At 51.7% G+C, this 11,914-nt stretch overlaps 6 protein-coding genes across 6 annotated transcripts; 2 read left to right on the top strand and 4 right to left on the bottom strand.

Moving 5' to 3' along the window:
* The first annotated feature begins 41 nt into the window (after window positions 1-41).
* On the top strand, window positions 42-1,571 carry BDV17DRAFT_268171 (MAM33 family protein). The gene is made up of 5 exons (XM_073758439.1): window positions 42-274; window positions 428-549; window positions 605-663; window positions 748-1,259; window positions 1,312-1,571. The coding sequence occupies exons 1-5, from the start codon at window positions 88-90 to the stop codon at window positions 1,335-1,337; spliced, it is 906 nt and encodes a 301-aa protein (XP_073613733.1). The 5' UTR covers window positions 42-87; the 3' UTR covers window positions 1,338-1,571.
* Window positions 1,541-3,565, bottom strand: BDV17DRAFT_268174 (DNA primase subunit PRI1). The gene is made up of 3 exons (XM_073758440.1): window positions 3,244-3,565; window positions 2,987-3,184; window positions 1,541-2,927 (listed from the first exon to the last, which is right to left on the bottom strand). Exons 1-3 carry the CDS (start codon window positions 3,477-3,479, stop codon window positions 1,793-1,795), a joined length of 1,569 nt encoding a protein of 522 aa, XP_073613734.1. The 5' UTR covers window positions 3,480-3,565; the 3' UTR covers window positions 1,541-1,792.
* A 1,194-nt stretch (window positions 3,566-4,759) lies between these two features.
* On the top strand, window positions 4,760-5,993 carry cspA (putative cell surface protein). The gene is made up of 2 exons (XM_073754255.1): window positions 4,760-4,995; window positions 5,050-5,993. Exons 1-2 carry the CDS (start codon window positions 4,915-4,917, stop codon window positions 5,890-5,892), a joined length of 924 nt encoding a protein of 307 aa, XP_073613735.1. The 5' UTR covers window positions 4,760-4,914; the 3' UTR covers window positions 5,893-5,993.
* A 410-nt stretch (window positions 5,994-6,403) lies between these two features.
* Window positions 6,404-8,504, bottom strand: BDV17DRAFT_268177 (threonine synthase THR4). The gene is made up of 4 exons (XM_073758441.1): window positions 8,329-8,504; window positions 7,860-8,261; window positions 7,515-7,762; window positions 6,404-7,464 (listed from the first exon to the last, which is right to left on the bottom strand). Exons 1-4 carry the CDS (start codon window positions 8,380-8,382, stop codon window positions 6,558-6,560), a joined length of 1,611 nt encoding a protein of 536 aa, XP_073613736.1. The 5' UTR covers window positions 8,383-8,504; the 3' UTR covers window positions 6,404-6,557.
* A 182-nt stretch (window positions 8,505-8,686) lies between these two features.
* BDV17DRAFT_138047 (uncharacterized protein) lies at window positions 8,687-10,079 on the bottom strand. Its single transcript, XM_073754256.1, has one exon. The coding sequence runs from the start codon at window positions 10,002-10,004 to the stop codon at window positions 8,895-8,897; it is 1,110 nt and encodes a 369-aa protein (XP_073613737.1). The 5' UTR covers window positions 10,005-10,079; the 3' UTR covers window positions 8,687-8,894.
* Window positions 10,080-10,615: 536 nt separating this feature from the next.
* Window positions 10,616-11,862, bottom strand: BDV17DRAFT_299319 (NAD(P)-dependent alcohol dehydrogenase; the record flags this gene model as incomplete). Its single annotated transcript, XM_073763851.1, has 4 exons — window positions 10,616-10,921; window positions 10,985-11,384; window positions 11,430-11,596; window positions 11,686-11,862. The coding sequence occupies 4 exons, from the start codon at window positions 11,860-11,862 to the stop codon at window positions 10,616-10,618; spliced, it is 1,050 nt and encodes a 349-aa protein (XP_073613738.1).
* Between the last annotated feature and the right edge of the window lie 52 nt (window positions 11,863-11,914).

Here is an 11,914-nt window from a genome sequence, read left to right on the forward strand (position 1 = left end):
TTTGCCTCTACGTTTCTTGTCCTCATACTATCAACAATTTCCTCCCATCTCCTCATCCCATTACTCCTTTCACTACATCCATTCAAAATGTTCTCTCTCCGCGCAGCTGCCCGCACAGTGCCTCGCACTTTCTCTCGATCAATTGCCACCCGATCCTCCATCATCCGCCCCGTCTCCAAGCTCCAGACCAACTTCATCCAGCCCTCATTGAAGCAAGCCATCAGACCTTCCTACGCTGCTTTCTCAACATGCAGAGCTTTCAGACAAGCTGAAGGTAAGCGCAATCCAAGTGGAGGGACATCTGTCGACTTAGTTTCAGCTCGGGGAAAATTTTCCTCGGGCTGGCGGGCTTTGTCCTCGATCTATACGGCGTCAGGTTAATTCTTTTTCTATCGCGCAACGCTGACAATTGTTCCTTTTCGGATAGGTGATGCCGAACTTTCTGCCAAGCTTGAGGATGAACTGAAGCACGAGAAGTCTTCCGGTCTTGAAGACCTGGAAGCCTCTGTTTCAAACATCCAGTATGTTCTTCAGAACAACTCTTGGGAGGTATGTGTTGACGAACGCGCATCTTTACATCACGATAAACTAACCATTATTCCAGGTCAAAGATGTCCCCGGCGAGCAGGAAGTTGTCTTGACCAAGAAGTTCAACAATGAGGAGTAAGTACCTTCTCTTTTCCACCATCTTGGTTCCTTGGCTGGCGCAGTCTACTCTTCTGATGCTAATATTTGCGCTCCTTGTAGGATTCGCCTTACCTTCACCGTTGCAGACCTCCAGAACCTCAGCGAACAAGAAGACCTGGATGGCATCCCCGACGAGCTTGACTTCCAGGGCCACCAGCCCGTGAACCAGGGTACCGGCGGCAACATCGCCCAGCACCCCGAGGATAGCATTGCCCCCGCCGACCGTGAGGGCGAGGACCTCGAGCCTAGCTTCCCTGCCCGCGTGAACGTCACCATCGAGAAGCCCGGGGCCGGTGCCCTCCTCATCCAGACCCTCGCTCAGGACGGTCTCTTCCAGGTCGAGGAAGTCTCCTACTTCAACAAGCCCGACCTTGCCCACGCTGCCACCGCCGAGAAGGACTGGACCCGCCAGAGCCTGTACGCCGGTCCTCCTTTCGAGAACCTCGACGAGGACTTGCAGACCTACATTGAGCGCTACCTTGAGGAGCGCGGCATCAACGCCGAGCTTGCCACCATGATCCCCGACTACATCCAGGTTAAGGAGCAGAAGGAATACGTGCGCTGGCTCGAGAGTAAGTGACCACTCATTCCAAGACTGTTCGGCATATCTAACACTGCAATTAGACTTCCACAATTTCGTTGCCGCTTAAGCGCTCGAGCGATTAACAAGCGCTGATCTGCAGTCTATCTCACTCAACTCATCCTTGTTGCGCTGCGAGATGTTTTCACTTGGATCTATAATCTGCTACATTATCGAGGCGCGCTTTTTCATATGCGGAAAGCGACCACCGGAAGATGATGAAGTTGCACATGTATTAATATAGAAATTAATTAAGGATATCATTGTAATCTTGTTGAATATCATTGAATGTGGCCCTCTTTGACCCCCGTCTTTGCATAGATGTCAAGTATAGCACTAAATCGAAAGGTTTTAAGCCTTCGGATATATAAATGCTGAAAATAATAGTGTTCGTTCAAAGTATGTAGAGTATAACTACAGTAAACGCCATTTTCCAACCCAGCAAAAACAACCAAAGTCAAATCCCGCTCAGACCCTGTACCCAAGATACAATCATGAAACTACAAAAAAGCATAGAGACGTAAATCAGAACTCCATAGACTCAGTCTTGACCTCCGTTGGTCCATCCTCAGTGCGCTCTCGCTTCCCACTGCGCTCCTCCTTGTTCAGTCCCGCAATGAACGAGCGAAAGTAGTCAATGTACGGCCTCAAGCTCGTCTTCTCATAATCCTGCAGCTTGCGGGAACCATTCATGTCGGAACGATTAGGTACGCTCCCTTCGCCGTCTGCTGTTTCCGCCGTGCCATTGCTAGGATTCTCCGCGTCCCAGGAGTCAATTTCAGATAGTAATTGTGTAACAGTCGGTACGGAGAGGGGGTCGAACTGCTCGACGTTGCGAATATCGATGGGAACACAGACACGCCCGGTACCGGGGTGAATAACGAAGGGACTCTTAAGCAAGTGGATCATTTTTTTACTGACCTCGGAATCGAGGCGTGGGTATGTGTATTCGAGGACGATGTCCTGTTTGGCTTCGCGCAGGGTAGTGGTGTTGAGGGTTGAGCTCTTCCCTGACTTCGCGAGGGCGTCGATGTCGGCCCACTTGTTTGTGCTTGAGCGCTCTGGGGCTGATTCCCATTTCCGGCGCAGGGAGTCATTCAGGCCCTTATCTGGGAGAAGGGATAGAAGGCGCTGTGCTTGCTCGTTGCTGGCGAAGGTGTCCTGATCAACCAGGGTGGTTTGCGCAAAGTATGGTTTGAGGATTTCGAGACTGCGGGACATGTGTGGGTGGAGTGGTCGCTTGAGGTTGACGCGTTTGCCGCTGTTCGCCCCTCCTCTGATGAGATCTAAGTAGCCTGCGATACCCCTTCGGCGGTCGTCGGGAAGATTTCGTGCGCGGGGATCGCATACCCAGGCGTGGGCACCACGACGTCCGGAGTAAACCCAGAGGATATGTTGGAAGCAAAAGTCTTCCCGCAATGCAGTATCGACAACTTTGATTGACATAGTCACGAAAGCCCAGCACTTCTCACATATATTTGCCTTCGTACAACAGGTACGGATGTCGTCATAATCTGTCAGATCGATATCAAAGACTAGTTCTTTGGCGACGGGTTTCAGTTGGCCGCCACCCAGTGTCTTGCGATCGCGCGGGTTCCTGTTATAGACGGGTCCAATTTCGAAACGTGACGGATTCATCTTGATGATATCTTTACGAAACCTAAAAAGGGGAACACGTCAGGAGCCGCAGGCGCTGCAGTCGCTTGCGCATGAACTCACAGGTCTGCCGTCGGGTATGATTGATATCGAAGGTACGCATCATTTTGCAGCGTCAAAGCGAATTCTCGGTTTCCGAAGTCAGGCGAAGGAATGATCCCATGGTTGAGCCATTGAAACAGATAGCGGAACGGAAATAGGCGCTGGTAGAAGGCGAGCATCGTATCCGTATCAACTTGTGGAGGGGGCGGTCCTTGTGCTCTATGACGGTCAGTTAGAGAATGTCTCATCTAGGTGAAGCGCAGCGCCCATGAGCCTACTCTGTGGTTCCTGGTTTGGCTTCAGCGGGTGCGCTAGAGGCGGGAAATTCGTCGTCATCGCCATCATCATCGCTGAACATGTCTTCGAGCTTCACGTTGGTCTTTGGCGTCTCGGCGGCATCTTTTTCATTGTTTTCAGCGCCGTTCGGAGCATCCGCGGTTTGAGGGACATCTGGAAGAATTTCGTCATCCTTGTGATGATCGGGAGAGCCTTGTGAAGGGACTGAGTGCGGCATTTTAGCGGAGTTGTGGTTGTCAAGCCCAAGGTTGCCTGTCGTAACTATCACCACTTCTCGGGACGCAATTAACGCGGCCCCAGACGCGTCCAGAACGCGTTCCGGCTTTGCCCTAAGCCCTGGATCAATTTTCCGGTGTCAGTCATGTGATATAACGTGACTCTTAACTGAGTCAGCCAATCACGGCCGCAAACGGCAGCCAATTCGACAACCCGACCCTCGACCATCCTATCTCACATCCTACCCAGCCTCTGGTTCCTCTCGGGTGCCCTGCAGGGCCGTCACCGCCGTTTGCGGAAACCAAAACCTTAGCAGAGATTTTCTTCCGTCTGATCAATGACATCTACATATCTATGGGTCCAGGTTCCATGATAGTGTCGCATATGTGCCTCGAGTCGTCTCAGCATGTCGATGCCGCCATGAGATCATCACTGAGTCCCTCCTGGACCGTTAGGAATCTCCAGCGTTCTCAGCTCATTTTCCTCATTGAAGCTAATCAAGTGCTCACAGAGCTAACCCGAACCGGCGCCGTCGCTCCTTGATCGGTAAGTACCTTTCTTCCCAGAGTACCGTGCACTCACTGGCCGGTCGTTGACGTCTTAAAAGGTTCCCTCCTGCTGGTCCCACATTCCTCGGCCGAAGAGAAAGACCTCAATTGGGGCAGCAGTACGATACGGGAGCTCTAGCATTGGTGCGTGACTTGATGAGCCTAGTCGTCGACCAACTTTTGGCTAGAGTATCTTGCCGTCTGGCGATTTGGTAGCGCCGTCCCTGCATACCCAGTGCCGTATTTGACGAGTTTCTAAGTTCCGTTCTATATGCCCATGAGCTTCACGGACTAGCTTTCTTCCATTAGTCTCGCAAGACTTCCCAGGTGTATGAGTGGACCTCTTCTTTCCTTCAGCAATTGGCTCGAGATATGATGTCGCCATCAATGAGCCAATCTGCGAGGTCTCAGATAGTGGCGCATATCCAAGCTCAAGGTGGATCATGTGGAGCTTCTTCCCAGCAATGGAACTATGAGATGTCACTCTTTTCTTGAACGACTGTATAGGAGCTTCTAAGAATTGCTTCTTGCCTCTTGTCCCAACCCAGGCGTTTCTCTGAGATCCATGGTGCAACATCTTGCTAGCCACTCGGGCTTTGCAGTCGTTCAGGAAGACTATACCGCTTTTCCTGAGCCATTGAATACTACAGTGGCATCATGACTCCATCGCCACTAATTGATGGCTCATAGTTGCAAGCGGTAACAGGCCTATCGCAAGAGATATAAACTTCAGTACCTTCTCTGTCCAACGACTTTTGTTTCTTACTCCTTCTTCCACGCTAGGTCCTGTCAGGCACAAAAGTCACTCGCTTCTACCTCGCTCGTTTGCTCAACGTCGTTTTTGCCGACTCATCTTCTTCCACCCCACTGTGTTAAGCATTCGTCGAGATGGTTAACAAGATCGCTACCCTTTTGGCTCTGACTGGGCCAGCGTTGGCCAATGTCGTCCACAACAAGCCTCACCACTCGGTAAGCAACGATGAGGCCTCATTCCGCTCGAATGTCTCGATTAACATCTCCTAGTCCCCGGCCCCGGTTGTCACTACCAGCGTGCCTGTCCATATCACCAAGACAACCACCTACACGACCACCTCTTGCCCGGTTACCTCTTCTGTCGTGACCTCTGGAACAAAGACCCTGACTGTGCCCATCACCTTGACCAACACTCTCACCGTCACCACCACCTACTGTGAGGATACCATCAAGCCGCCTGTCCTCCATCCCACGGTTCCTACCACTGGCAATCCCGCTCCTATCGTGACCGGCCTCCCTCGCCAAACTGGCGACGTCCGTCCTACAGGTCACCCCAACCCGACCAGTTACCCCATCATCCCCACCGGCAACCCCCGTCCCCCCGTCAACAACGGTACTGCCGTTCCTCCCTACCCCTACCACAACAGCACCGCGCCCCCAGTTCTCCCAACTTCCAACGTGCCTGTGCCTCCTCACTCTTCCCCCGCCCCGGTCCCCATCCCTGCTCCTGTCCCGAACCCAGGTCAGCCCGGTCAGCCCGGCACTCCCGGAGCCTCTGGTACCCCTGGTGCCTCTGGCTCCCCTGGCTCTCCCGGCCAGTCTGGTTCCCCCGGTGCCCCTGGTGCTCCTGGCCAGCCCGAGACCCCTGGCTCTCCCGCTCCTCAGCCTGAGTCCCCTACTGGCGTTTCTCCCTCCCAGCCTGAGTCCCCTACTGGCGTTTCTCCCTCCCAGCCTGAGTCCCCTACTGGCGTTTCTCCCTCCCAGCCTGAGTCTCCTGAGGGCCCTCCCACTGGTGTCTCTCCCGAGCGCCCCGAGTACACTGGTGCTGGCGACAACGTCCGTCCCGCCGCTGGCCTCCTTGCTGCTTTCATGGCGGTCATGGCTCTACTCTAGACGACAAGTACACCAACATCAACGTCAAGAGAGCTTTGATGTCCGTCGGAGGGCTACAGAATGTCAATGTCTTTCCTCTAATGTTTTGTCCGGTTAAAAAGAGGTAATCTGGAGTTTTGGATTCTTGGTCTTTGAGGTCTTGCCTTGTGTCTCTTTCACTCTAGTTCGTTCCTGGCTTAGATTCGACGGCTCTCTGAGCGTTTAATTTTCAATGGGGGCGACTGGTTTGGAAGGATGCAGATGAGTCTTGCGTTGTTTCTTTCTACTCTTGGTAATAGTAATGCTTAATAAAATAATTGCATTTTCATTGCATTTACCCTGGTACCATTAAGGGCATCGAGTCTTATCCGGTTAGTGATACTGGGTTGGGGGACCTTGGTAGAAGGCTTGAGTTAGGGCTAACGTGGGACATGGTCATACATCTATGTCTTATGGCTTGGACACTATTTCAGTGCTAGCAGACCGGATAACCACATCGATAATTTATTATTTACAGATCTTAACCTTGAGGGTCACGGTTCTATTCATTGGCGATCAACCAGTCTATGCAGTACAGGAAACACAATGCGTGTCGTGAATATAACTTTTGCTGTCTAATATCATAACGAAATGATATGCGTATAGTCTTTATCTAGCAGAAGGATGATGAGAAGAGTTTACGAAATCTACCGCTTCCCCTCAAGTTCCTGCTCAACTTCAGCCTTAACAATCTCCCTAACACCTTGCCACCCAGCACCAGCCCTAACAGGGGTAACCCTGCTCTCACGCTGCTCAAGCCCAATGAACTCCTGAGGCATGACTTCAGCAAAATTATACCCATCCTCCGCGCGAAGCGCAAGGTCAACCGCACTAGCGAACTTCGCGGGATGGGCGGTCGAAAGCGAGATGTGTTTTGTGCCGGGGTTACGCGCGATAGAGCGCAGAGACGCCGCGACACCGACGGCAGAGTGCGGGTCGAGGATGTACCCGCCTGTCTTGGATGATGTGGCACTACCGGCTGTGAGGCCCGTGGGGAAAGAGGAGTTGTAGGTTGAGCGGATTCGGGTGATAGTCTCGTCATTGCTGACGCGCTCGGACTCGAATTCGGATTTGGCGGCTTCGACGACGCCGGGGGGGACGGTGAAGCCGCCTTCGGATTTGAGTTGCGTGAGCCATTGGCTTACGTCTGCGGAGGCTTGCTTGCGGCGGTCTTCGATGGAGGTGGAGGTGGTGTTTGTGCGGAGGGCGAGGAACCACAGGAGGCGCTCGAAGTTGCTACTGACTAGGATGTCCATGGCTGGACTGTGGGTTTCCTTGACGCCTGTGCCGGAGGCGTCGCTTTTGGTGTATTTGCCGCCGGAGCGGAAGAAGCGGTCGAGGATGTCGTTCTCGTTTGTGGCGATGACAAGCTTCTCTGCGGGGAGACCCATCTGCTTAGCGAACCATCCAGCGAGGATGTCGCCGAAGTTACCGGAGGGGACGACGAAGCGGATCTTCGAGTCGTTGGAGCCGGTCTTCTTGAGAAGGGAGAAGTAGGAGTAGAAGTAGTATGTCGCCTGCGCCATGACACGCGACCAGTTGATACTGTTGACACTGCGGATATTGTTAGCAGACCATAGAGATGCTGCAGAAGAGCTACCTACGCGGCAAGGTTATGTGTGGAGTTGATATCGGGGTCGGCAAAGAGGGCCTTGACGATGTCCTGGCAGTCATCGAAGGAGCCCTCAACAGTGAGGTTGTGAACATTGGCGTCGAGGACGGTCGTCATCTGAGCTTGCTGGATGGGTGACACCTTTCCGGTGGGGAACATCATGAAGACAGAGACATCCTTCTTTCCTCGGACGCCGTAGATGGCTGCACTTCCGGTATCTCCTGAGGTAGCTCCCACGATCTATCAAAGGGTCAGCTTCCGCGAACACGGTGCTATAAATAATGCGACAGGACAAGGACGAATCCGATATCCAGAAAGAAAAACGAGATATTCATACAGTAAGGTGGTGCCTATCCTTGCCCTTCTTCCCCTTGTTCTTGCGAATGAGGAAATACTCGAACAGGTTTCCGAGGAACTGAAGCGCAACATCCTTGAAAGCGAACGTAGGGCCATGGAATAGCTCGAGGAGGTAGAGGTTCTGCTTGCCGTCCAGCTCGACAACGGGCGTGCGTTCGGGGTGGCGGAACGTCGAGTAGGAGCGCTTGATGATATCCTTGAGGTCTTCGGCGGGGATTTCGGACGGTGAGATGTACAGAGACATGATATTGAAGGCGAGCTCCTCGAAGTTTAGATCGCGCCATTCCGTCTCCCATCCGGCGGGGAGGGAGGGGATTTCCTCGGGGATGAAGAGACCACCATCTGAGGCAAGTCCCTTTAGGACGGCTTCCTCGAAGGTAAGCTATATTTTGGAATGTTCAGTTAGTCGAGTTTAGACTATGAAGGTGCGGTTTGAGAGAACTACTTACTCCGTAGGAGCCACCCCGCGTACTGAGATATTTCTGGGAAAGTGTATGCGACATTGTCGATTAAGGAGTAAATGAACGGCTATAGCGTACAGAGTAGATCAATTGCCTCAGAACAAGTGAGCACTTCGTTCTGACCTCACAACTGACTCGAAAAGAGGGACAAAAGCACTTGAAATGGAGAAGTGAGTCAAGTCTTGCCTCTATCCAAAAAGAATGACCGCGGGGTGACCTTATCGGGCCTAGCGCCTCCGACAGCGGCGTTATCTCTCACGTGCTACAGCAATTGGCCGTGACAATCATACGACTGTACCGGGCGATACACATAGATGACACAACTTCATCTTTCCCATCCAAAGACGCTCTGCATAGCTAAAACAAAAAGCCTGCGACTAGTATCTATACTATGATGTTGAAGGAAAGGATTAGTCACATATATTTATTAAGGTCTTCTTGGTTATTGAAATGCCTAGTCAACCTCCTGTAAGTCATGACATCTCAGGACAGGATATCAGAATGCTCGAGTTTGGATCTTTAGAGTCTTACAAATAGCTCTCTTCTGCTCCTTCCTACTTATCCTCAAAAATCCCTTCTGACCAATCTGTCATCTTTTTAGCCCATCTCTCATGCGGCACATCCCCTAGTTCAGCATGTCTTTTGGCACTAGGTCTGGTCGAGAAGTCCTCATAGAACCTCTCCAGCCTCGGATAACTCTCAACCACCTCTCTCCCATAAACATCAATGACCTTCTTCCCTGAAGATTGAGTCATGTCGATACCATAACAATCCTTTGTGAACTCGAAGAACTGGAAAAGAACAATCTCCGCGATTGTGGCCTGTCTTCCATGATGGCAACAGTTGTCGTTATCGTCATTATCATTTCCCTTGTCATTGCCGTCCCATTTCAGGCTCGCAGAGGAGTATCCATGTTCATCAAACCAGTTCTCAATAGCGAGCAGATTGCGATGAGTCCATCCTAACATCTCCTTCGCCGCGGTAGGTATGCGCATTGTCCCGGCTCCAGATCCAAAGGTGCGAATCGAGTTCCAGCTTTCAGTTAAACCACTCGCTAGGCTTAACAGCTCGCTGTGTCTTGCTGAGATCAGGGCGCGTGAAATGGCGTTGGCATCATCACTGTTCGAGGTTCTAGTGATATCAGTGATGTCGTCGGCCCCTGGTACATTGATAGGCAAAGTCAACGGTTGAGGAAGTCTTGGAAATCCATATCGACCTGTGATGCATGCTTCTTCGAGAAACTCCATGATTGCGATTGACTGCTTGATGAATATGAATTCCTCTCGTCCGGAAGATGGGGGCTTTGGAATGGCGAGAACTGGAAGGCTTCCTGGTGGCTTTGGGGGAAACCCTACAGGGGGCTTGTCGCCGAATTGAACATCCGACACGTGTACCAGTGTGACGGTCGATGATGGGATATTTCTTTCCCTAAGATAGATAACTAGTCGTCGTGGGAAGGGCTGCCAAGGGTAGGCGTAGAGAAGCCAAGGCTTAGACATTATTTGAGGAGTAGGGAATGATTTTCTAAGATGGTATGTATATCTTTGGTAGTAAGACGTCAAAGTGGACTCTGTAAGAGAATGGAACCTGATATTTGAAAAGTGAATGCTCAGCTCTATACTTATAACTGGTCGGAGACTTCTCTTTTCTAGACCCGGAGACATTCGAACATGCGAGATACTATGTCATCAGTATACAGCCATGTGACAATATGCCACAATCGATACGGCGCTTGCTTTTCTGCTAGATTGCTCGAAGCCACGCAAGTTGTCTACGCTTACACACAGAAGTTAGGACATAATTTGGTGTTGGCCGTACACCTCTATACAACTCTCTCAAGACATCACTGCAGCACTACTACAACCAAAAGTTTATAATGAAATACCTGCACTAAAACCACTTATACCTTGCATACCACCAGACCCTTCTTATCCAGCATCAAGGCATCAATCACAGGTCGTATGCCACCAAAGAGAGCGAACATCTGGCATTTCTTACTGATAGGTAAGTAGTAGATTCAATGTCGATACTACTAGTATGCCTTAACGTGATTGATATATATTGTTATTTACGTGTCTGCCATACACTTAATCCTGATCTGGCTTAGAACGAGCGTGATTAGGCGGGGGGTTGAGAGACAATTCCGTCTGTCTTTGCGTGGGAAGCAGAAGGCGCATGCCACTTCGATTACACAGCTTCATCTTTATCTTTTCGTCATTCATCTCTATCATTCTCTAGTCTATACTTCGTCATTCATATACAGAACATCACCCGTCTAGCCGTCTATAGGTTTCTTGTTAACCAAAACATATCGGTATCGCGCCTTGCCCTCGTGCATGTCGACGATGGCTTTGTTCGCATCCTTCATAGAAACCTCTTCGATCCATGGCTTCACTCCCTTTTCAGCGGCCAAAGCAAGCATGTCTCTGATCTCACTAGGGCTTCCAACGAGAGAGCTCTCCATCTTTAGACGACGCTTGAGGTTCGCGACAGGTGCGTTGAGCGTGCCGTCCTCTGGTAGACCGACCTGAACGAAGCTCCCGTTCGTTGCGAGGAGGCCAACGTAATCGGTCACGGGCATCTTGTTTCGTAGTCAGTCTCTGCGGGAAGGGAAATCACCAAATCGTAAGGGGAAACAGCATACCTTAGTCGAGGAAACTGTGCAAACGATAAGACCCAGCGAGCGAGCATACTTCGTAGCCCAATCCGGCTCATCATCAGTAGCAAGGTAAAGGTCCGCGCCCATCTTCAACGCGTCCTCGCTCTTCGCCTTCTTGCGCGAGATAGCAACAACCTTATCAGCTCCTAAAGCCTTAGCAAAGAGCACGCCAAAGTGCCCTAGCCCCCCTACCCCAATAATCCCCACCCGCTTGCCAGGCCCACAGCCATTATGCTTCAAGGGCGCATAAAGCGTGACACCGCCGCACATCATGGGCGCGGCATCAGCAGAGGCGATAGCATCGGGGATCTTGACCACGAAGTGGGAGGGGCAACGGTGGTAAAGCCCGTATCCGCCGTAGGTTTTGTCGCCGTTGAAGTGGGTGCTGTTGTACGTTGAGACGAACTTGTGCGAGCAGTAGTTTTCTCACCCCATTGCGCACTCGGGACAGTCGCCAAATCGGCCCACGCAGGCATCGCTCTGCGCGCCGACACCGACGCGGCCTCTGACTTTGATGCCTCCGACGGCTTTGGCACCTACGCGGACGGCGGTGCCGACGATTTCGTGGCCAACGCAGCAGGGGTACAGGGCGGGTCTCTATGAATTGATTAAGTCCCTCCAGCCGTAATCCTCTTCCCCTAGCCCTTCTCTCCTTTAAAAGTTCCTGCACGCAGACGAAGACTTACCCAGCCACTCCGGAGAGTGTGCAAGTCAGAACCGCAGATACCGCAGTGGGTGATTTTGATATCGACATCGTTCTCCTCCCATGCCTTGGGCTCGAACTCCTGCCACACCATGTTGCCGTCTGCCGAGCTCTTGTCTAGGCCCATCCATCCTTCGAATTTGTAGTCTTGCTGTGCCATGTTGAATTCAGAGACTTGGTAGTGGTAGTCGAAGCGAATGAGAGAAAGAATA

The sequence above is a fragment of the Aspergillus undulatus genome (assembly GCF_047715775.1).
Source record: "Aspergillus undulatus strain CBS 261.88 unplaced genomic scaffold BDV17scaffold_38, whole genome shotgun sequence".
In the NCBI taxonomy this organism is placed as follows: Eukaryota; Fungi; Ascomycota; class Eurotiomycetes; order Eurotiales; family Aspergillaceae; genus Aspergillus; species Aspergillus undulatus.